The sequence below is a fragment of the Pagrus major genome, chromosome 1, assembly GCF_040436345.1.
Source record: "Pagrus major chromosome 1, Pma_NU_1.0".
Classification (NCBI taxonomy): domain Eukaryota; kingdom Metazoa; phylum Chordata; class Actinopteri; order Spariformes; family Sparidae; genus Pagrus; species Pagrus major.
In genome coordinates, this window is record NC_133215.1 from 15,238,993 (window position 1) to 15,264,822 (window position 25,830).

General features: G+C 39.9%; 2 protein-coding genes across 2 annotated transcripts; both read right to left on the reverse strand.

The window, feature by feature from the left end:
* Positions 1 to 702: 702 nt before the first annotated feature.
* Positions 703 to 7,108, reverse strand: LOC140995991 (arachidonate 12-lipoxygenase, 12R-type-like). Its single transcript, XM_073466184.1, has 14 exons — positions 6,938 to 7,108; positions 6,430 to 6,634; positions 6,188 to 6,269; positions 5,936 to 6,058; positions 5,726 to 5,826; positions 5,157 to 5,323; positions 4,845 to 4,988; positions 4,170 to 4,373; positions 3,936 to 4,022; positions 3,690 to 3,859; positions 2,861 to 2,982; positions 2,627 to 2,727; positions 1,730 to 1,900; positions 703 to 1,531 (listed from the first exon to the last, which is right to left on the reverse strand). Exons 1-14 carry the CDS (start codon positions 7,088 to 7,090, stop codon positions 1,352 to 1,354), a joined length of 2,010 nt encoding a protein of 669 aa, XP_073322285.1. The 5' UTR covers positions 7,091 to 7,108; the 3' UTR covers positions 703 to 1,351.
* A 3,487-nt stretch (positions 7,109 to 10,595) lies between these two features.
* LOC140995857 (arachidonate 12-lipoxygenase, 12R-type-like) lies at positions 10,596 to 22,834 on the reverse strand. The gene is made up of 15 exons (XM_073465993.1): positions 22,794 to 22,834; positions 20,610 to 20,786; positions 20,220 to 20,424; positions 19,959 to 20,040; positions 19,716 to 19,838; positions 19,520 to 19,620; positions 18,898 to 19,064; positions 18,667 to 18,810; positions 17,990 to 18,193; positions 17,705 to 17,791; positions 17,446 to 17,615; positions 12,565 to 12,686; positions 12,331 to 12,431; positions 11,687 to 11,857; positions 10,596 to 11,488 (listed from the first exon to the last, which is right to left on the reverse strand). Exons 2-15 carry the CDS (start codon positions 20,760 to 20,762, stop codon positions 11,309 to 11,311), a joined length of 2,010 nt encoding a protein of 669 aa, XP_073322094.1. The 5' UTR covers positions 20,763 to 20,786; positions 22,794 to 22,834; the 3' UTR covers positions 10,596 to 11,308.
* Between the last annotated feature and the right edge of the window lie 2,996 nt (positions 22,835 to 25,830).

The window sequence follows — 25,830 nt, forward strand, 5'->3', positions numbered from 1 at the left end:
TAACGTTGTGTGTTTTTAAGTTGGTTTTGCTGTTCATCTGTTTCTTTACTATTCACTACCATTCATTATTCATTATTTTACTTCAAGCCCCATGAATAAAAGATGCAACAATGCCACCTACTGATTAAAAAGCATCATTACAACACAACATTACAGCATCACATTATTTTACTCCTGCAACACATGATGCTACACTCATTCAAAATATCCCAGTGCACTCAGTGAAGTAGGTATGTAGCATTGATCAGGTCAAGCCTAGACTATGCTAGTATATATGGATCTGCAGCCAAGACTATACTGTCAGAATTGGATGTTATCTAGGCCTGAGCTTTGAGGATCTGCTTAGGGGCAATGAAAACGGCACCAGTGTGTGCTCTTCAAGTTGAGGCAGGAGAAATGCCACTGTGGATCTGTAGAAAATGCTGGATTGCCAATTACTGGGTTATTCTAAAGGGCCAGGACTCATCGTAAAGCGAAGCGTGTTGCTGCTGTTTGGATATTTAAATAACTCTGAGTTTGTAAAAGTTTTCACACTCTGCTCTCAACATTGAGAGAGCTGGACCTGCAGCTCTGCAGCCTGGATCCAATAACATTAAAAACTGAAACAACAACAACAACAACAACAACAACAACAACAGAGGATATATCTGGTTTTATTAAAGCAATGCCACCAAAAGTCAAAACACAGAGCAGGAACTTACATGCAGTCAGATTGATTGCCAGGTCTTTAAATATACAAATTGACCCTATATGAATCTTTATGTGAATACTTTGTGCTAAATTAAAGATATTATAACATTGGTAATGTTTGTAAAATGGTTAAATTACATTTTTCATTCAGAAATGTATGCTTCAATGTATGCTGTGTGTGTATGTGTGTGTGTATGATCTGAATCCCTATCAGGCCTTTTAAGAACATAAACTATGTTGTATGATACATATAACAACATATAGTAAATTTAGCAAAGCACAATTATTTTAACTTTATTGTGACAATAAGTCATGAGGCACAGTTTACTTCAAAAGTATATCTTTCACCATAGTTATATAGTCAGTTATATGACATAAAGTGAATTTACATCCCTTTAATGCAAAATAATATCTTACCCCCAGTAATTTAGTTTGATTAGATGCCCTGTATGTTCATTAACAACATAAGTTTTATACTGTGGATTTAGGATTTAAAAGAGCACATTTTTGCCACAGTTAAATCAAGTCAGCTGTATAAAAAGCATCACATGCAGATAAACAGTTATCAGTTAAAAACAGAACATGCACATCCTTTTTTTTCACTTTTGTCAATGTGAACCTGACTGTTGCCCACCGCTGAGGAGCTCACACCACCTGATACTCAAAGGGCCACACTATTTTCTACCTCTGTTGGTTTCAAGTATGTGTATGGGATTCCCAGACTTCCATTTCTGGCTTTGATGCCAGCTTCAAACTCTTCAAGCCTTCCTTGAAATTCCTTTATCAGCTTGCAGGGAGTCTCCTCAGTGAAATGGTGCTTCGGGTAATGGCCAAGAGGCACCTGATGATATCATACATTTATAACGTTTTTTTTTCAAAATCATTTAATGTTTATCAAACATAGACTATTGGGAACATAATGTACAGTTATTGAAAGTGAGTATTTTGGCTGTGATGATATATAGACCTATGTAAAGACTTTACGCTACTTAAATATAAATATTATTTATGTCATTTTTAATGAAGTCTTGGCACTTACAAAGTCAGTGGACTGCTTGCTGAGTAGCCACACGGTGGCCATTCCATGAACTGTTGTGTTGACGTCAGGGAACGTGTCCATCATTGTGGCCTCATTTGTAGTCCCCTTTTTGGTTGGTGGAGGACGTTGCAGGGAGGTGGGGGTGTTGGGCATCCAGCCATCAAAGTCATACTGCAATGAATGATTGACAGATGACTGATTAAAGAGGCCATATTAGGCTTCATGGTTTTTTTCCTCTCCTGTCGTGTGTTATATCATATTATATTAGCTTTTTTTGTGTTTGTAAAACATCTGCAAAGTTTCAAAATCTGAGACACCTAGTTTCCACAAATGTGTGTGACTGGTGTCCGTAGATCTGTAAATATAGGGATAATGCCCCTAGTGTCCAACACAAGGAAATGCATTTCTTTACGGATGGATAGAAACTACCTGTTTAGCCATAGTGAAATGCTAATTCTGTTTTACGCCAGGTGAGGTTGAGGTTAGAGCACTACGGGGACAATAATAGGACCAATAATGTTAGCTAGTTAGCAGCCTGTTAGCTAAGCTAGGACATTGTCATACGGTCTCCGAAATCTACGGCAAAAGTTACATTTTTTTAATGTACTTGAGGCAAATTCCAGGCCAAAATATCACGGAGGGGAGGAGTTTCGCAGGCACATCAGATATCACATAGATTCCTATAGGAATGAATGGACTTCCAGTTGACTTGCCTCCATACACGTATATATGTGGAAACAAGCCGTTATGCTTTTATACAAATGTAAACTAAGATAGTGACCTTAGTAAACATCATACCTGAGTATATTAGCATTTGTTGCATTTAGCTCAAAGCAGGACTGTGTCAAAGTACAGCCTCATTAAGCATGGCTGTAGACTTAGATTAAAAAGTTTCACCTGTCCAGAGTTGACAGCCGCATGCTGTGCTGAGCAGGTGAAGATCACCATGGTGACGAACTTGACCAGCTCAGCCACAGAGGTGAAGCTCTGAGGAATTCCTGAGAATTAGACAGAATATTGTGATTAGATAACTACATTAAAATGTGGTTTATATTTGCATTTTGACAATAAAATGGTACATAAATGTGCATATTTATCATCATTAGGGTTGAGTTTTTCTGTAAAGCCCACCTGTGCTTTCCTTGGAGAGGAATCCATGGACAAAAATGTCTGAAATCCACTTCTGCAGTTCGGAGTCTTTCTCGACCTCAGCATCATTCTTGTAGTAGTAGCCGAGCACTTCCTGCACAAACCTTTGAGAAATGTGGATGAATTCAGTAAGACACATTCCTAGTTGACTTACATGTTTTTATACACACTGGAGTAGAAATACACTGTTTTGTCAGACAATTTAATGGACATCTGTCTGAGCTCCCAATAGCTATTTTCAGGATATAAATTTAACCCGACCTTGCAAATAATTTCCGCATTGTGGATAGAGCATGTAGAGACTCTTCTTGTTTAGCTCTCTACTAACTTGATTGGGGATGATTGATGCATGTAGCCAATGACATTTCAAGTACAGTAATACAAAGTTTATATCAGTTGTTAAAGCTCTAACCTGGGAAATTATGGAAGCTTATGTAGTTTTATGCATTTTGGTCTTTGAATAGGCTGTTTTTGTTTTTTGTTACCTAATGTGATTATTTAAGACTAACTTAAAAAAAAGAGCCCAAAACCATGCCTGTTGCCCAAATGGTTCAACAACAGCTCTGAATTTACTTCGGGTAAGACTGGGATAGGCGTTTTAGGACTCTTTTACATATATTTCCAGGAATAAGAACAGAGCATGGAGCACAACTCCCAGGTGAACTAAATGGAATAAACACTTTATGGTACTTCATGGTCTCAATATGTTTTCTATGATATTGCAATAATACTACAATGTCACTAAAACATCCAAGATTTTGCACCAATATAATTTAAAATCATAATGCATGATGAAAACTGCATACAGTACCTGTGGATGATATCCCAAAGCTGGAGTCCATCATCCCTGTAGTGGAAGTTCGGCACATCCTCCAGTCCACGCTCAGCAATGTCATCTGGTATACAGAGGGAGCTGTAGGTCATCGAGGACATGGACCTTCTCATGATCGTGAACATACCCTCTCCACCAGATGCTGCAAACTAGAAAACAGGAATATAGTTAGTGTCAAATACTGCGCATGATATTGCTCTACTGGCCATGTTGGTCTTTTCATACCTTTGTGAAAACTCCAGTCTCAGATATCAGCAATTGTCGAGCCATGATGTTGATCTGCAGAGTGTAGCGAGTGTGAGGTATGAGGAGCTGATGGAGAGAAGAAACTTTTTAGTCACACTGGTATTTCTAGACAAAGTGGAAATCTCTTTGGTTCAACAACTTTGCAAAATACAAAAACCAGCAGGTTAAATAGATTAAAACTACAGTAGGTTCAGTATTCTCCCTCGCAGTTACCTTGTACAGAGGATGCACCATGGGTAAGTTGCGCAGCAGTGACACTGTGAACACTTCAGCCAGCAGGTGAGTGCGCAGCAGGTGAACATTGAGTTCATGCAAGTTGAAATCTGCACTTCTCACAAAGATCTTGGCCATCAACCAGTCGTACTCAGAATCAGTAGGAAAGAAGATGGGATTGTCGTCTGCTGGAGTCTGCTTCAGCTGCAGGAGAAGGAAGGAGGATGAGGTTCATTCAGTCCGTTCGATCCATCACCAGGACTGGTCAATAATGTTTTAGATTTTTCTTGTATGTTTGACTATTTACTACGGATTTGTTGTGCTTGGCAGGTTTGTCTTTTCAGTTGGATATTCTGTTAATCCCTTAAGGGGAAATTCATTATTCATTCAATGTTTGTGTGCCATGTTACAATAATTTACTTGACTTTACTTGACTTGTGTTTGTGTCACCCTGTCAAACTTGAATGTGACTATGGGAGAAACCTTTTTACATGTCCTGGGCTGACATTGGAAGAGGAGAACTTCCTTTCCCAGCATTAACAATGCATAGATGCCACCAAGTCTTGCTTCAAAAACACTTCCAGCAAGGTGGATGCTTCTTTTTGCAGGGTAGCATACATATCAATACTCTATCTTACAGCTTTATTATTGGCTATATTTGACTGCTAATCTCACCTGAATAGCAACTGGCATCAGCTGATCTTGAGGTGTTTTGTGCAAGAGGACCAGGGGAGCCATCAAGTACTGCTTCTTCCCATTAATGGTATTTGTTTTCACTCCATCCAAAAGTTTGTAGTCAGCCAGGAATATGTTGCCATTCTGTTGGAAATATTAGTGAGGATGAGAAATGACTTGACTCACATGCATTCAGTGTGAATATTACAGATACTAAGTGAACGTGTAAATTCAACATGCAATGCCAAATTTAAATGTCATGGGGCAAAACATGACTCTAATACGAAGATCAATCAAGGTCAAGACAATCACCTCCATTTCTTCTTCCAAACTAGACTGACCAGAGGGGAAGACCATGCCATCAGTGACAGGAAAGTTACTTGGCAGGGCCGTACAGCGTCTGATCAACATGGGGTTGATGCCGTTTAGGTACTGGTAGCCGAAAAACACATCCTCCTCCCAATGTTTCTGAACATAGTCTGGGAAAAGGAGATTAACTTCACTGAGTTACAACCTTGTTTTAACACTGTTATTAGTCTAAGTGTGCACTGCATGTGAAGGAGAAAAATGGGAAAACAATTTGTTTCACATAAATCAGAGTGACAGACATGATGTGACACTGTTTCTAGTTGTTGCAGTCATTTGTCAATCAGAGTTTGATTATATGCAATTAAGTACTGTTACCAACAGATAAGACCAAGATACACACTCATTTTCTTTTGCAATTTTTCCAAGTAAAGAAGCCAATAGATTATCAAGCATTCAGTCAAAACTCATAACTTATCTCAGGAGTAGAAACATTAGTAAACATTTCTTTTGAATGTATACTACTACGCATACAGTATCAAGTATTACATTAAACTGCCATGACAGTAGAGTACCTGCCATGGGAGTTTTATGCCAGAACACATGACTGAGATGATACATATCCTTCCACTTCTTCTTGCAGTTAGCCAGCCCCTCCAGTGTCAGCTCAATCATCCTGGAAAATAAAAACAAATATAGACTTAATTGTTGTACATTTAATAGTTTTTATAAACAGGTCTAGAGAGCTGAAAGCTGAAATATCTGACAGAATTTGAGGAATTCACCCTGTGATTGCAGTGAAGGCAAACTGTATAGTCTTGGTGAAGGAGAAGCGGACCTCAGGAGGCAGAGAACAAGGGTCTTTTGCCTTTATGCATTGTGGTATTCCCTCTTTATACACTTCCCATCTGGGAAAAATAGAGTAGAGCAGTGATACCAATATATCTACAGTCTTAATTTAGAGCATAATATGGTTTGGATGCATGTTAGTTTTGGGGCGCATGAAGCTGAAATGTATGTATTTTCTGAACTCTTACCGATACTCTTCCTTTCGCTGCTTCAGCTCCTGATCACGACTCTTCCTGCCAAGAGGATTGTTGTCTTCAAAGACTCTCAGAGCTTAAAGAAAGAAACACAAGAAGGTTTAAACTTGTTGATATAAACAGTATGTAGTCATTATCTTACTCCTTTATAACCCTTCTTAAAAATGTTGCTTTAGATCTTCTCACAGTGAACAGCATACAGGATTACAGGATGTCAGACAGCAAATTCCTCAAACCTGTTGCCTCTCTGAAGCTGTGCACCTCGTTGTCAGTGATCCAGCGGTGGATGGGGACCATGTAGGCGTCTCCCTCTGGGGATTTTACTTCCACCTTGGCAGGGAACCAAGAGTCTTCTGGGAACAATGAGAAATGCTGTTTGTCTAGCTCTATTAGAACCAGCTTTCCAATGGATTCAGGGCAGGACACGGTAAAACTAGACACCTGGAATAAAGACAGAAATTGTTTGAAAACATCAAGGTGTAGATAAAGTTTATTTGATAACAAAGAACGGAGCTGTAACATCAACAATAAATGACATACAGTTACTGAATGTAGAATGGTGAACAAAATAAACCTTTGCATAAAATACCATCTTATGGTGCTCATTATGGGGATTTTTTCTTTGTCATATGTGGCCATAGGTTGAAGAGTTGCGGTGCAACACATATCTTGGTGCTGCAGATATGAGTCTGAGATGGTTGAAGAAGCTTGCTGTACATTTAGAGAAGGATATTTCAGACTTACCGCTCCTTCGATGAAGGCTAAAGGCCCTTTGTAGTCTCTGAGCCGGGTGCGGTCGCTCTCCCCATCTGTGCCCACCAGCTTAATGTAGACATCGCTATAAGTAGTGGCATGGTCGAGATTGCCAGTGAAAACGGTCACTTTATAATCCACCATTTTCACTATGGAAAGCAGAAGAATCCTGGTGGGGAGAGAATAATAACAACCATTTCCAGCAACGATTAGGTAACCTGTCACTAGATGAGTGCAAAAAAACTTACTGATATCACAACAACTAATGTGAAATTAGTTGTTTTCCATATCGAAGTCGTTACGAAGTGAAATTATTTCATAAAGCATGTCTCTTACCTGTTGATGGGTTCCTTTGATGAGTGGTTCTTCTGAGTGAACAAATCCCCACTGATACCTATTGACAAGGTTTCTGACACACTAGGAGTAAACCCAAACACAACTCACGGACAGTCTTTATTAAAGGCAGGGTTATGACTGTGTTCAGTCATACCAGTAACTCAACTCTGGTGAAGGAATGTTGGACATCTATGAGGAACTCATACTCTACTGCTTTTGCAAAACCACAGGAAGGTGATGCCAGTCATCCGGAAATATCATCTAAAATTGTGTCTTTTAGCTGACAGGGGAAAACCCCCTATTGACAAACAAGGAAGACTTCATGGTCACCTTTTAAAAGTATTTGTAAAGAAGTACAGGTAGGTATAAACTGCAGTCCAAGAATGCTTCTACTAGCTCCCATAGTTTGTGCCTAAAACCCTACCCCAGTGTTTCCTGTCCCACCTACCAGTACATTTTGTCAGACACAGACATAATCCAAAAGCAACCTCCATAAATTTGGAGACACACGAGTAACATATTTTGAGACCTGGCATACATTGGCCCACGCTTGGACCATCTTTAGTTCACCTGTGAGACTGAACAGAGACACTCATCAGAGAGATGTCTCATCATACGCAGCACATTGTAGAAAGTCCTTATTTTGTTTTATTACTTGGCCCTTTTAGCGGAGGCATTGGAAGTCATCATCACTATAAAAAAACAACACAGAGTTTACTTATAGCTGAGAGAAAAGACAATAAAGATTAAAAGCCCTCCTGAAGTTGATTCTCTTCGAAGAAACAACTGGAAATAAACGTCTTATCTTTGACATATCCATTACCTGTTTGGTTGATGTAACATGAAACTGCAAGCTCGAGCAGGTTGAGGAAGTAAATTCTACTTAAAGAAAATTGAACCCTAACTGGCCATACTGCATATCTGAGTTACATGAGCACAAACAACTTTTTTTTTTCATCACTTTATTGGACATAATCCAGGGTTGTTCAAACAAACCACGGTCTGTGTCGACCATTTCCTGATCAAATCTCGGTGATGTATTTGCCCATTAAAATACACAATTAGCCAGGGAACTAGACAAATCTAGGCTGGGTACTGCTCCGGTCCGCAGCTGGTAATTAAGAACCTGCTGGTTTCAGTATGTTTGTAAGCACTTAATTAAGCAACAAGAAAAGCTATCTGTCAAGGCAGAGCAGCCCGAGTGATAGCCAAGGGGGTACCCGAGGGTAACCCTTACAAACATGTTATTAAGCAACCAATGAGCTCTTATAATCTTATCAGAACATTTCCTCTTTCTGTCTTTGACATTTAAAAACTGTCTCCCTCTGATCCATCTTTGCTCCCACTTCTGTTCATTGTATTTTAGACCAGATAACGTTGTGTGTTTTTAAGTTGGTTTTGCTGTTCATCTGTTTCTTTACTATTCACTACCATTCATTATTCATTATTTTACTTCAAGCCCCATGAATAAAAGATGCAACAATGCCACCTACTGATTAAAAAGCATCATTACAACACAACATTACAGCATCACATTATTGTATTCCTGCAACACATGATGCTACACTCATTCAAAATATCCCAGTGCACTCAGTGAATTAGGTATGTAGCATTGATCAGGTCAAGCCTAGACTATGCTAGTATATATGGATCTGCAGCCAAGACTATACTGCCAGAATTGGATGTTATCTAGGCCCGAGCTTTGAGGATCTGCTTAGGGGCAATGAAAACGGCAACAGTGTGTGCTCTTCAAGTTGAGGCAGGAGAAATGCCACTGTGGATCTGTAGAAAATGCTGGATTGCCGATTACTGGGTTAATCTAAAGGGTGATAAAGAAAGTCACCCAACTAAGAGGGTCTTGGAAGAAAGTTGGGAAAGAGGAAAACCACAGAAATATAGCTTTGGATGGGTACAAAAGAACATAGCAGAACAAATGAAAGTTGACAAAATAAACTTCAGAACATGAAACCCATGAAACCAGTCTGGACTCGACAAAAGACATATGTAGATGCGAAAATACTGAATATTAAACACAAAAACAAATCTAGCTCAGGAATGTAATATATATATCAAAAGAAATTACAGGAATTATGTACAGATTTTCACAGATGGATCAAAGGAACCAATAACAGAGGCTACAGGGGCTGCAGTGGTGATTCCCAGTCACCAGATTAGTATAAAGAAGAGAAGTTCAGATTATTTAAGTGTATATGCAACTGAGTTTATCGCAATTCTGTTAGCACTGGAGTGGGTAGAACGGATAACGGCAAACAATATACTAATCAGCAGTGACTCAGTCTCAGCATTAACCAGCATTAAAACAGGATCAACCATCAAGAGATACTGTAAGAGGTAATGTTCATTAATTCAAGAATGATCAGTAAGGGGAAAAACATAAAGTTCATGTGGATACCAGCACACTCATGAATAAGAGGAAACAAAGAAGCAGATAAACTGGCTAAGGAAGCAATCAAGAAGTAAAATATAGACATCAGAGTTAAACTTTCAAAATCAGAAGGGAAAAGCATAGACCGGAAGGGAGTAACTAAACAATGGCAAAAACACTTGGATAGTGCAATTAAGGGCAGACATTTACACAGGAACTTCCACTACAGGATCAACAAGATACAGTGGAGCTGACTGATGGATACAAGCTGATATGAGCAGACTAAGAATTGGACACAGCAACCAGAACAATACACTTTTTATTATAGGAAAGCACCCAACTGGACATTGTGAGCAATGTATGCATGTCCTGATCCCTTGTAGGAATTATGTAAAAGAGAGAGGAGAAATGTACACCAGATTAAGGAGACTGGGAAGAAGAGGGACAGAGGTTACAGATCTGCTGGGATATGGGGACATGTTGGAGGGAAGAAAAGCAATCTTTTGTTTTTTGAAAATAACTGGACTAGTTAAAAGAATATAGAACAACTGAAGACCCAGGGATGAATTGAGCCAGAAGGAGGCAGTAATGCAACACAAAGAATGCCAACTGCCATAAAACACCAAAGAAGAAGAAGAAGAAGCAGCAGTGAAGTAGGTACCAAATGTGTCTGTGCTCAGGTCAACACTGCATGAGAAGGTACATGAATTAATCCTGCATGTGAAACCGGACAGCAGGCCTCACACCAAGGCTCATCATAAAGTGAAGCGTGTTGCTGCTGTTTGGATATTTAGTAAATACCTCTGAGTTTGTAAAAGTTTTCACACTCTGTTCTCAACATTGAAAGAGCTGTACCTGCAGCTCTGCAGCCTGAATCCAATAACATTAAAAACTGAAACAACAACAACAACAACAACAACAACAACAGAGGATATATCTGGTTTTATTAAAGCAATGCCACCAAAAGTCAAAACACAGAGCAGGAACTTGCATGCAGTCAGATTGATTGCCAGGTCTTTAAATATACAAATTGACCCTATATAAATCTTTATGTGAATACTTTGTGCTAAATTAAAGATATTATAACATTGGTAATGTTTGTAAAATGGTTAAATTACATTTTTCATTCAGAAATGTATGCTTCAATGTATGCTGTGTGTGTATGTGTGTGTGTGTATGATCTGAATCCCTATCAAGCCTTTTAAGAACATAAACTATGTTGTATGATACATATAACAACATATAGTAAATTTAGCAAAGCACAATTATTTTAACTTTATTGTGACAATAAGTCATGAGGCACAGTTTACTTCAAAAGTATATCTTTCACCATAGTTATATAGTCAGTTACATAACATAAAGTGAATTTACGTCCCTTTAATGCAAAATAATATCTTACCCCCAGTAATTTAGTTTGATTAGATGCCCTGTATGTTCATTAACAACATAAGTTTTATACTGTGGATTTAGGATTTAAAAGAGCACATTTTCACCACAGTTAAATCAAGTCAGCTGTATAAAAAGCATCACATGCAGATAAACAGTTATCAGTTAAAAACAGAACATGCACATCCTTTCTCACTTTTGTTAATGTGAACCTGACTGTTGCCCACCGCTGAGGAGCTCACACCACCTGATATTCAAAGGGCCACACTATTTTCTACCTCTGTTGGTTTCAAGTGTGTGTATGGGACTCCCAGACTTCCATTTCTGGCTTTGATGCGAGCTTCAAACTCTTCAAGCTTTCCTTGAAATTCCTTTATCAGCTTGCAGGGAGTCTCCTCAGTGAAATGGTGCTTCGGGTAATGGCCAAGAGGCACCTGATGATATCATACATTTATTACATTTTTTTTTCAAAATCATTTAATGTTTATCAAACATAGACTATTGGGAACATAATGCACAGTTATTGAAAGTGAGTATTTTGGCTGTGATGATATATAGACCTATATAAAGACTTTACGCTACTTAAAAATAAATATTATTTATGTCATTTTTAATGAAGCTTTGGCACTTACAAAGTCAGTGGACTGCTTGCTGAGTAGCCACACGACGGCCATTCCATGAACTGTTGCGTTGACGTCAGGGAACGTGTCCATCATTGTGGCCTCATTTGTTGTCCCCTTTTTGGTTGGTGGAGGACGTTGCAGGGAGGTGGGGGCGTTGGGCATCCAGCCATCAAAGTCATACTGCAATGAATGATTGACAGATGACTGATTAAAGAGGCCATATTAGGCTTCATGGTTTTTTCCCTCTCCTATCGTGTGTTATATCATATTATATTAGCTTTTTTGTGTTTGTAAAACATCTGCAAAGTTACACACTCTGCGACAACATACTCTAAGACATCAGCCTCAGTTGTACTGTTTTATGCCTAATTTCTACAAATGTGTGTGACTGGTGTCCGTAGATATGTAAATATACGGATAATATCACATAGATTCCTTTAGGAATGAATGGACTTCCAGTTGACTCACCTCCATACACATACATATGTGGAAACAAGCCGTTATGCTTTTATACCAAATGTAAACTAAGATAGTGACCTTAGTAAACATCATACCTGAGTATATTAGCATTTGTTGCATTTAGCTCAAAGCAGGACTGTGTCAAAGTACAGCCTCATTAAGCATGGCTGTAGACTTAGATTAAGAAGATTCACCTGTCCAGAGTTGACAGCCGCATGCTGTGCTGAGCAGGTGAAGATCACCATGGTGACGAACTTGACCAGCTCAGCCACAGAGGTGAAGCTCTGAGGAATTCCTGAGAATTAGACAGAATATTGTGATTAGATAACTACATTAAAATTCGATTTATATTTGCATTTTGATAATAAAATGGTACACTGATATGCATATTTATCATCATTAGGGTTGAGTTATTCTGTAAAGCCCACCTGTGCTTTCCTTGGAGAGGAATCCATGGACAAAAATGTCCGAAATCCACTTCTGCAGTTCGGAGTCTTTCTCGACCTCAGCATCATTCTTGTAGTAGTAGCCGAGCACTCCCTGCACAAACCTTTGAGAAATGTGTTTAAGTTCAGCAAAACACGTTCCTAATTGTCTTACATGTTTTTATACACACTGGAGTAGAAATACATAGTTATTCTAATGCTATCAGACCAAATAGATCAAATTATGTCACTGAAACAAGTTTCCACAGGAGATATGATGCTCAAAATGTAATCATCCCTTTTACAGCCGTTTCTTCACATTGTAAGCTTACATCGCGTGTTCATCACGTGATGTTGTTGTAGGAGATACACTACTAATAAATGTAATTTATTAATCACTTGCGATTAAGCACTCGTAAATAGGGGCACCACCTCCATTCTTTTATCCCTTTGACTAATCCGGAGGAAATCAATCAAATTCGACTAGACAAGGTTGACTTGAATCAATATCAATCAATTCTAATCAATTTCAGATCAATTTATTCAATCTCATGACTGAAGCAGTGACTTCTACACACAGTTACCATTGGTTCTCCACATCAAAACAAACCTGCACAGACAACGGCATATGGTTTAATATATTCATTGGCTAAATAATTCAGAGTAAATGAATGAAATGGCAAATTAAAGAAATGATAAGATTAACAGGTAACAGAAAGATGTTGAGTCTGTAATGACTAATGTAATGAGTTACAAATGAAATACATGTGCGGATGGTGAAATTACGGGTTGGGTGAAAGCTGTCAGGTTCAATCACCTAAAACATTATTAGAAACACACACAAAGAGAGTCAGACAAGGCGTTCAATTTCTTACTCGCGAGGAGAGCGGCAGGAGACGTGCAGAGTTACATATCCCCAAAACGCTCTGCCCGTTCCGTCCGTCTCCTCTCTTTTTATTAAGCAAATGGGTGTTAACATTTTACACGAGAGCGCTGTTCCTCTTTCAGGGAGCAGTTAAAGGTCAAGCTTACATGGGAGCGCTGTTCCTCTTTCAGGGAGCAGTTAAAGGTCAAGTAACTATATCCTCTTATCAGACAGAAACAACTCCTGATATAGATATCAACATTAACGTTCCTCTTGTCACAGATACTGCAGTTAGAGCGTCTCGCTTCCTCACTTCCTGTTTTACACTCGAGCCTTGAGTGAGTCACTTCCTAAAAGAACAGGATGTGAGGTGTTGCTTAAGCACAGGGGAAATACAGCACAAGATGTTAACAGATTTAAGCACATGATATTGGCAAACTTAATGAGCATATACATGGCATAAACAAGCATAATATATTTTATCCTTATCAAAAGCATTTAAATATTACAAGAATAATTTAACACTAATAGAGCTCTGACCGAATTTCTCCTAAGTTCAAAGAATCTGAATCAAAACCAAAGGCACCAACTCATATTTCATACGTGTGAATCCAGCAGGATGATGGATGTTTAGCCTACTTTGGTATGAAGAGTTGTCTTGTGGAGTCAGCAGGCTGTGGCTTTCGTCTCCAGCGGCCTCTCTGTCACTCAACTGTAGGCTGGCAGTCTCAGTCCAATAGCCAGTGGGATGGCACAGCTCGTCCAGTACCCAGCGGGTGACGGTCTCGGTCCAATGCCCAGCGGGATGGCACTGCTCGTGAGCGTTGGGGGCAGCTGGTTTGGCTTGGCAAAAGAGTCTTTCTTTCATTGGAAACCGCTCATAGTCTCTTAAACAGCCGGTCGCTGTAACGTCTTCGCTAATGATGATGATCTTAATGAAGAGGATGGTCTTCTTCTGTCGCTTTGAGTGGTGGTTCTTAGGCTCTGACTAATAAACTAATTTAACTTCTGCGCTAAAATAACTGAAGGATGCTTCGGTGGCCTATCGAATGATCCCTAGTTACTTAATACGAGAGAATTTCAAATTAAAGTCACTTCCTCTAAGTCAGGTCACGATACTTAACTGGATAAAACAAATTAAAACAGAACTTCATTCTGGTAGAAACTTAACGAACCTGGTTCGCATCTTACTTGACAAATTGCACCTTTCAGGTCATGTGGAATGACTCCTTGTCCAAACCCTGCTCCCTCGAAACTGGTGTCCCTCAAGGCTCAGTACTAGGACCGCTTCTGTTTTCACTCTACACTAGATCACTAGGCTCTGCAATCACATCACATGGATTCTCTTACAACTGTTATGCTGATGACACCCAACTGTTCCTCTCCTTTCCCCCATCCTCCAATACCCACGTGGCCACGCACATCTTGGAATGTCTGGCAGACATCTCCACTTGGACAACTGCATCATCTCAAGCTCAACCTTAGTAAAACTGAACTCCTCTTCATCCAGGGAAAGACTGCCCTCACATGGTCAGTCACTGTCGAGGATGTCACGGTATCGCCTTCATCGACTGCGAGAAACCTGGGTGTAATCCTCGATGATGGACTATCCTGCACCCCCAACATCACTGCGGTGGCCCGATCCTGCAGATTTGCCCTCTACAACATCCGCAGGATCCAGTCTTTCCTCACAAAGGACGCAACACAACTCCTGGTCCAATCGCTGGTCATCTTCCACCTGGACTACTACAACTCACTCTTGGCTGGACTCCCAGCCTCTGCGACTAAACTGTTGCAATGTATCCAGAACGGTGCAGCGCGCCTCTTTTTCAATCTAACCAAATTCTCCCATGTGACCCCCCTCCTCCGTGACCTCCACTGGCTTCCTGTTGCGGCCAGCATCAGATTCAAGACCATGGTGCTGGTCTTCAAGGCCGTCAACGGAACTGCACCCATCTACCTCCAAACACTGGTCAGACCACACGCCCCAGCGCGAGCACTTCGCTCTACTACATCAGCTGGCCGGCTGGTACCGCCATCGCTAAGAGCAAACAAAGACCGCCCAGCGAAGTCGCGACTCTTCTCTACTCTGGTGCCCCAGTGGTGGAACGAACTCCCGACCAATGTCAGGACAGTAGAATCACTGGCCATCTTCCGCAAAAGACTCAAGACTCACTTGTTCAGACTTCGCCTCAACCCCGTATAGCATGACTCCCAAAAAAAATAAAGAAATAAAGAAATAAATTATATCCACTTGTATGTTCTTACCGTTAGCACTTACATCATAGCACTTTTGTACTTAAGGTATCCTTGATAAATAGCAGCTACTTTGCTCAGATGAGGGCTTGAAAATTGTTTCTATCTTTTCTTTTCTACTTTATCGACGGTGATATGTTGTGGTTTCTTTCTTGTGGCAAATGTACTTATTGTAAGTCGCTTTGGACAAAAGCGTCTGCTAAATGCCCTAAATGTAAATGTAAATGTAAAAGAAATCGATCGTTATGGTGAAAAATATAAAAGTAAGAAAATTAACGCATGAGCAACCCTCATGAGAGTGCTGTCTTGAAGAGAGTAGAAGTAGAGAAGTGAAGTCACAAGACAGCGTAAAAGAGACAAGTAACAAGAGAGCGAGAGAGGGGGATGCCTCTCAGTTTTATTAACACTGATATCAGGCGTGACCCAAATGGGCAGGCTGCCAGTGTTCGCACTTTAGACAAGATTTTAAGTCTAAAACTCACAGAAACTAACTAAAACTAAACTAACATTTTTAATGTTTCAAAATTGTGTTTCACCTTTCTCAGAATGTCACCATGGCTTAATATGTGGACTTCTTATTAACACAAATCACATCACATCACTAAATCATTAACATTCAAAAGAAAATTAAAGCTTGGTCAAAACATCTAAACACACTTGATTATACCGTAGAACTAATCACTTATACACATTTCTTTTAGTTCTAGCCTAATACTTATCAAACAGGGAATATTTTAAACACTGACTGGTAACAAACAAAAATGTGTTAGAAAAGGTTTTTTGAAACTTTGTCCAAATCATACCACGACTCACCACTAGAGGGCACTGTGGTTCCCAGGAACACAGGACATTTTCACACATTAAATTTATCTTAGTCAATTTTCATCGCAGAGAAATGCGAGTAGAATCAGTTTTATGAACTTTTCTTCCAGGTTAATGATATGTTAAAATCCAGAAGATTAGGTTCTGGCTTGATAGTTATTTTAACTTTGTGAGTGTATGGACTTCTACATGGGAATGTAAAAAGATAAGAGAGGCAGAGCCGTAAATTCCTGGGCTGTCGGCCAAGGATTAGGTAAAAAGAAGGGGAGTAAATTCACTCTGGAAATGTGTGTGTTAATTAGATAGGAGAGAACAAAATGTTAGCAGTTTTTAGTCTCATTTATAAATGCAAAGACATTCAATTGTAACATATAATTGTCAAAAGGAAGTCCTCCGGTCCTCTGATGCTTCGCAGGCGTGGATTCAATTGTGATCAACTGAACCTACCTTGACCCTTTAAGGAAAGGGTGTGAGTGTCTCCGGTTGAACTAGCATGTCTGTCAAGCATCCAAAGTGATGTCTTTATTCTTAAGAAAATAAAGTTCCTTTGTCCAGATAGAGGTAATCGGAGACTGGAGGAAGCCTCCTGGTACAAGGAGTCACAGGGTCAGTTAAGCTATAAAAGATGTTTACCTCCCAGAGAAACAAGGCCTCAAATAATAGTTCAGACGAGAGGCATGTGCCCCTACATTGTAATCACACAGTTTGGTCATTGTGTCAAATTGGCTTTAAAGTCTGGCTCTCCTGTGGGCTTGTGTAAATGGCATTTCAAATAGATGTTACCAGCCTTTTTAGCTGTGTTGTTGTTATTTCATGGCCTCTATATATATTCTAACAAACCCTACCACTGTCTTAGTCTTTACACTGTAAAGCAGTATAAAGACTTTTAGTGACTTCATGTAACTAAGACCTAAGATCATAATGCATAATGCATACAGTACCTGTTGATGATATCCCAAAGCCTGAGTCCATCATCCCTGTAGTAGAAGTTTGGCACATCCTGCAGTCCACGCTCAGCAATGTCATCTGGTATACAGAGGGAGCTGTAGGTCATCGAGGAAGTGGATCTCTTCAGGATTGTGAACATACCCTCTCCACCAGATGCTGCATACTAGGGATCAGTCACATATGTGAGGAATACAGCCAGAGAGGAATACTGTAGATTATATTGTTCTACTGGGCATGTTGGTCTTTTCATACCTTTGTGAAAACTCCAGTGTCTGCGATCAGAAGCAGTCGAGCCAAGATGTTGATCTGCAGAGTGTAGCGAGTGTGAGGTATGATGAGCTGAGGGAAAGAAGGAACTTTGATATTAACACTATTATTTGTCAACCAAGTCAGTAATCTTGATACTTCAGTGTGAAATACTTCACTAAATATATTCAAGCTAAAATGCTTTTGGTTCAACAACTTTTCAAAATACAAAAACCAGCAGGTTAAATAGACTAAAACTACAGTAGGTTCAGTATTCTCCCTCGCAGTTACCTTGTACAGAGGATGCACCATGGGCACGTTGCGCAGCAGTGACACTGTGAACACTTCAGCCAGCAGGTGAGTGCGCAGCAGGTGAACACTGAGTTCATGCACGTTGAAATCTGCACTTCTCACAAAGATCTTGGCAATCAACCAGTCATACTCAGAATCAGTAGGAAAGAAGATGGGATTGTCGTCTGCTGGAGTCTGCTTCAGCTGCAGGAGAAGGAAGGGGGATGTGGTTCATCAAATTAATTTGGTCCTTTACCAGTACTGGTCTCTTGCTTGTTTGACTATTTAATACGGATTTGTTCTGATTGCCAGTTTGTTTTTTCAGTTTGGTATTCTGTTGATCCCTTTAGGGGATATTCATTATTCATTCAATGCTTGTGTGCCATGTAAATATAACTGACTTGACTTGTGTCTTTGTCAGCCTGTCAAACTTGAAACTTTTTACAGATTATCTGCTGTTTAAATAGCAAAATGGATCCTGGACGCACTTGCGCCATGCGCTTTAGACCAAGCGCATAGATCGTTTCAATAGGGCCCATAGATACAGAGTCTTGCTTCAAAAACACTTTCAACAAGGTGGATGCTTCCTGTTGCAGGGGATCAAACTTACAGTTTGAATCTTATCAAGCCTCTAGCTCGCAGCTTTATTATTGCCTATATTTGTGTTGTCATCTTACTTGAATAGCAATTGGCATCAGCTGATCTTGAGGTGTTTTGTGCAAGAGGACCAGGGGAGCCATCAAGTACTGCTTCTTCCTATTGATGACATTTGGTTTCACTCCATCCAAAAGTTTGTAGTCAACAAGGAAGATGTTGCCTTTCTGTTGGACATTTAGGGAGGATGAGAAAAGACTTGCACTCACAAACATGATTCCAAGAGGAAGATCATTCAAGGTCACGACAATCACCTTCATTTCCTCTTCCAAACTAGACTGACCACGGAGGAAGACCATGTCATCAGTGACAGCAAAGTTACTTGGCAGGGCCGTACAGCGTCTAATCAACATGGGGTTGATGCCGTTTAGATACTGGTAGCCGAAAAACACATCCTCCTTCCAATGTTCCTGAACATAGTCTGGGAAAAGAGGGAGTTGACTTCACTAAGTTTCAACCTTGTTTTAACACTGTTATTAGTCTAAGTGTGCACTGCATGTGAAACAGAAAAATGGTAAACAATTTGTTTCGCATAAATCAGAGTGACAGACATGATGGACATTGTTTCTAGTTGTTGCAGTCATTTCTCAGTCAGAGTCTTGATTATATGCAATTAAGTACTGTTACCAACAGATAAGACCAAGATACACACTCATTTTATTTTTTATTTTTCTGTTTAGTGAGCCAAGTAAAGAAGCCAATAGATTATCAAGCATTCAGTCAAAATTCGTAACTTATCTCAGGAGTAGAAACAATTATAAAAAATTTTAGTCAGCATGATAAAATACAGTTGACTATTGAACAAATACAGCTGAATGTATACTACTATGCAAACAGCATCAAATATTCCATTAAACTACTATGATAGTTCAGTACCTGCCATGTGAGTTTTATGCCAGAATGCCCGATTAAGATGATGCATATCCTTCCACTTCTTCTTGCAATTAGCCAGCCCCTCCAGTCTCAGCTCAATCGTCCTGGTATACAGAACAAAAAAGAGACGTAATTGTTATACATTAAATAGTTTTAGGTCTAGAGAGCTGAAAGCTGAAATAAAATTTGAGGAATTCACCCTGTGATTGCAGTGAAGGCAAACTGTATACTCTTGGTGAAGGAGAAGCGGACCTCAGGAGGCAGAGAACAAGGGTCTTTTGCCTTTATGCAGTGTGGTATTCCCTCTTTATACACTTCCCAGCTGGGAAAAATAGAGCAGAGCAGTGAGGACAGTCTAGATACCAGTTTATCTGCATTAGAGCATAACAAAGGTATATACAACCAAAAAGTGCAGCAGGTTTGTATGCATGTTAGTTCTCACCGATACTCTTCCTTTCTCCGCTTCAGCTCTTTCTCCCGACTGGACCTGCCAAGACGATGGTTGTCTTCGAAGACTCTCAGAGCTTAAAGAAAGAACCACAAGAAAGTTTAAACTTGTTGGTATGTACAGTATGTTGGAGTAAATTTACTCCTTATGCACCTCTGTATAATCTAGCTTTCAGAACTACTCTTTCTTGAATGTCTCATTACAGTGAACAGCATACAGGATTACAGGATGTCAGACAGGCAAATTTCCACAAACCTGTTCCCTCTCTGAAGTGGTGCACCTTTCTGTCAGTGATCCAGCGGTGGATGGGGACTGTGAAGGTGTCTCCCTCAGGAGATTTTACTTCCACCTTGGCAGGGAACCATTTTTCTTCAGGGAACAATGAGAAATTCTGTTTGTCTAGCTCTATTAGAACCAGCTTTCCAATGGAGACAGGGCAGGACACGGTAAAACTAGACACCTGGAATAAAGACAGAAATTGTTTGAAAACATCAAGGTGTAGATAAAGTTTATTTGATAACCAAAAACGGAGCTGTAACATCACAATGATTGACATACATTTACGGGTGGTTAATGCTCCAGATATGAGTCTGAGATGGTTGAAGAAGCTTGTTGTACATTCAGAGAAGGATATTTCAGACTTACTGCTCCTCTGATGAAGGCTAAAGAACCTTTGTAGTCTATGAGCTGGGTGCGATGGCTCGCCCCATCTGTGCCCACCAGCTTAATGTAGACATCGTTATAACTATTGGCATGGTCAAGACTGCCTGTGAATACAGTCACTTCATAATCCACCATTTTCACTCTGGAAAGCAGAAGAATCTTGATGGGGAGAGAATAATAAAAAACAATCTCAGCACCAAGTAGGTTAACTTTCATTATACATGAACCTGAATGCAAAAAAACTTTCATATACTGACATCATAGCATATAATGTGAAGATGGTCTTTTTCCATTTAGTCCAGGTGTTACAAAGTGAAATTATTTCATAAAGCATCTCTCTTATCTGTTAATGAGTTCATTTGATGAACAGCTCTTTTGATTAAAAAAAATCACCACTGATTCAATCAGGAGTGTTCAGTCAGTACCAATAAGTCAACTGTGCCGAGAATCAGCTGCCCAAGTTGATTCTCCTGTCATGGAAAAAAGTTAAGATCTTTTACATATACACTATCTGTTTGATTAGTTACATTAAAAATCAAGTTGAAGCAGTATTGCTGAGGTAAATTCTACTGAAAGCAACTTTATCTGTAATTCTCCATACTCCACATCTGACCAACTAAATGTTTGTTTTCATAGTTTTATATGGAGTTATAATTGTTGCAAAACTATTTGCAAATGCGTATCTCAATCTGTGTGTGTGTAGTCAGATCTGTGTGTGCGTGCTTTATCATTTGTGTGTGTGTATTCAGATCTGTGTGTGTGTTCAGATCTGTGTGTGTGTGTTCAGATCTGTGTGTGTGTGCAGTAGCAGTACAGCCTACACACCGAGTTGGCAAGTAGCACCCAGTGATGTTAAGCGTGTCATTGTTGGGGTAACAGATGATCGTTACCCCAACAACTTACTGTAAGTAAAAGTTCATGTTTTAGCAGTAACTTAGTTGTCAGCTTCTGACAACTAAGTTACTGCTAAAACATGAACTTTTACTGACAGCAAACAGTCGAGAATCCACTGTGGTCTGCCTCTCAACATCACACCCGCTCGCGGCAGAAGTGTAGCAAAAGTCACGTGTAAAAAGACAGCCAATCGAGAGCTCCTGCCTGAGTTGTAACTGGTGACAGACATTTACAGATCTATGTACGCATTTACAGACTACAGAATACAGGCATGCGGATTTTTTTTTACACACACACAGATCTGAACACACACACACAGATCTGAACACGCACACACAGATCTGATTACACACACACAAATGATAAAGCACGCACACACAGATCTAACTACACACACACAGATTGAGATACGCATTTGCAAATAGTTTTGCAACAATTATAACTCCATAGTTTTATTGGTTCAATCCAAGGTTGTGTGTGCCATTTCCTGATAAAAGTTATCATCTGACATCATAAAAGTTTGTTGACTTTTATAAGGTGTGGGCACTACTGCACTGCGAGTGTTTCAGTTTAACAGTGTTTCAGTTGAACCAGTGACAGTGTAAACAGGTGACTTTTGGCAGAATGCATCTGTAGCCCTTTTCACACAGACTCTGCATAATCCCCGCAACCAAGGTTCACCTTTTCTCCGCCTTTGTTTGTTCACACTGAACAAGCGTGACGGTACACATCATGATGTTGAGGTCTAGATCTTGATGCAGTTATAATGTGTTGTTATTGAGATCCTGACCCACCATGCATCCTGGAAAATGGCAAAGTTATGTTTTTTGCTCTAAATTACATAATTACATAATCGGCATCAGTAAACAGCGGACCCTGTCTGACTCTCACTCGCGGGGAGGGATGCTGTTTTCTGCTGGAAAGTTCACTCAAGTCTCGGTTGGGAGGGCTGACCGCCGCAGTGATTTTTTTCCAATATAAGTTGCCAGAGACAGTAACTAAAACAACAAAATAGTGGAGACAAAGACATGGTGAGTTAAGGTTTTTTGCTCTGAATCTGAACCTGCCACGATTTGCTGCAATGTCTTAAAGAAACTCCAGTACCTCCAAAACTCTGTTGCTCGCCTGCTTACCCACTCCCTGTCCCGTGCCAACATCACCCCCTGTCCTCCAGAACCTCTACTGGCTCACAGCCACACAATCTACCAATTCAAAATCCTTCTCCTCACTCACAAAGTCATCCTTGACAAGTCCCCTTCCCACCTCACTGACCTGCTCCACCGCCACACTTCTTCTTGCAGCCTCCGCTCCTCTGATACCCAACTGCTGTCTCCACCTCTCAGGACTAAGCACTGGACCTGGGCAACAGAGCCTTTCAAACAGCCCCTCCCTCTGGGACTTTCCCCAACCACAAGTGAAATTGAAAGGGCACCATAGATGGCACTATTATGTTTTATCTACCATAAGGGCGTCCGAAAGGGCACTTCTGTTGTTTTTCTGAACATAGGGGCACAGGGGCTTGGTTTTAATACTTTTTGGTGTCTAAATGTAAATTGAATAATTGAATTTGGATAAGAAGTCATCGTTAAATGACACAAGAGAGACTAAAAATAATACAATAAAACCAGGAAAACAGTAATTAGCTGAAACCCTTCTGTGTTACATCTCCATTGTATTATTGAAATACTTCACACTGTCCTTTGAAACAGTTTGTCCAAGTAATTCAAGCACAAAATACATTTAATCTTAATTTAATTCTTAATGACATCAATGACAACAACAAAAAACAGTTTTGGTTCTTATTTGTCACAAAGGAAAAGTATAGTGCAATAATTATTTTACTAGTTCCCACAGTTTGTGCCTAAAACCCTACCCACACTGCATCCTGCTCCACTGGTGTACATTTTGTTGGATCCAGACATAATATAAAAACAATCAGCATAAATTCAGAGATGCACTGATAAAATATTTTTCAGAGACCTGGCATACACTCAAGAGCTTGGACCTTGACCTTGTAAGACCAGTTTGGTTTACTTGTGAGACTGAAAAGAGACACGCTCATCATAGAGAAATCTCAAAGTAGACGAGTGTAGTCTGGCTGTTCGGACCAAGAATAAACACTTGACTTCTGATGTGCTTTGACAGCACGTTGTATGAAGCACTTACGTATTTTGAATTATAACTTAGCCCTTAAACAGTTGGCATAAGAAGTCAGCACCACTTTAAAAACAATACTCAGCTGAGTTTACCCATAACTGAGACAAGACACGATAAAGATTAAAATCTGTGCTGTAATTAGTTATCCTTTCTTTGGAAACAAAGTTCATATCTTTTGAAGCCGGCTTGAGGAAGTAAATTTGACTAAAAGAAATGCTAAACTCCTGAGTTCCATGCAAACAAGAATGTTTGTTCTCACCACTTCATTACCCACAATCAAGGGTTGTTCAAACAAGCTCCATCCTTTGTGTGCCATTTCCTGCTCAAAGTTCAGTTATTTGAATCTTACAGGAAAAGGAAACCAATATACTCATGCTTCATTTGCTCTGGCACATGCATCCAGTATCTGAACATTATAACTACACTAATACATACATAGCAGCAGGCCGCAAGTTTGTATTAAAGGGGCTCTGTGTAACAATTTGCAGCAATTTACATGTATTAATCACCTTTTATCAGCCATATGGGAGTTGGTTGTTTAATGCTGCTGGACTGTGGATTTCTTTGTGAAGGAATCAGTTCCTATTTCCTGCGATAGTCCAAATGACTATTTACACAACACACATGACCATTTACACAACACCCACCAACTCCGAAGCCCCCATCTCCTCCCGTATACCAACATCCTGCATGCTCAATTATTTTCTATTTATATGCTCCCTCTTGGCCTTACAATCCAGCGTCACAAAGCTTCTTTCTATTACTATGCAGACGACATACAGATATACCTTCCACTGAGACCTGGTGACCTGAAAAGCGTAGCTGCTGTTTTTAACGGTCTCAATGACATCAAATCAGAATCAGAAATAGAATCAGAAATTCCTTTATTAGTCCCGCAAACGGGGAAATTTGTGTGTCACAGCAGCCAAAGGACAGTTCAATATAACAATAAACAATAATTATAGTAAAAAATAAACAATATAATATACAGGTAAGAAGAAGCGCTAGAGCAGAAATAGAAATATAATCGTATATACATAATATGTACAGATATAAACAGTGTAATTATAACAGTGTGGGCAGTGTATTGTTATCAGTAAATAATAAATATGAGTATGAAAATTGCCCAGTTAGTGCAAACCAAAACAAGAAATTAGTTATGTTTACAGTTTTTATTGCACAGTGAGGTCTACTGGGAGCAGTGCTGATTGTAGAGTCTGATAGCAGCAGGAAGGAAGGACCTGCGATACCGCTCCTTCACACACTTGGGGTGTATCAGTCTATTGCTGAAGGAGCCGCCCAGTGCTGTGATAGCGTCCTGCAGGGGGTGGGACTCCTTCACCAGCAGCGATGACAGCTTATCCATCATCCTGCTCTCTCCCACCACCTGCATTGGGTCAAGAGGGCATCCCAGCGTGGAGCTGGCCTTCTTGATACGTTTTTCAAGTCTCTTCCTATCTGCTGCCGAGATGCTGCTGCTCCAGCAGACAACTCCACCACAGAGTCATAGAAAGTTGTCAGGAGTGCCCCCTGCACTCCAAAGGACCTAAAATGCTGACCCCATATGAGCCTATTCGCAGCCTTAGATCCTCGGGTGGCGCCCTTCTGGTTGTTAGTTGAGACTCAAAACTAAGGGTGACCGCACTTTAGCTGTCAGGGCCTCTAATCTTTGGTATGACCTACCTGAGGAGATACCTGAGAGACCTTCTATTCTGCCTTCGTGTTTTAATTCACCTTAGACTAGACTTCCTTGTGTTTGGCTTGACTGAGTGTTTATTCTGTAATATTGTCTTCCTCCTGAGTTTCCTGCTTTTGCTTGATTGTCAAAGCACACAGAATTCCTACATATCATATATTTAATACTGTACTGATGCAATAATGTGTATGTTGCATTTTAATGCTATAGTTTAAGGTTGAGCTACTTTTCAGCACTTTATATACTGCTGCGTAGTTTTATCTACAATAGACAGACAAAGTAGGAGAATTTTCTAAACCCATAAAAGAACACTTAATCCTTCAGTTTGTCAGGAGATACATGGTTTTCTCTGGAGAAGAAGGGTATGAAAAATTTCCATCTGAAGGCTGTCAGACAAATGTAGTGAAGTAGACATTTTCAGAAGCATTAAAGAGAAATATTCAAATAAAGTACAAG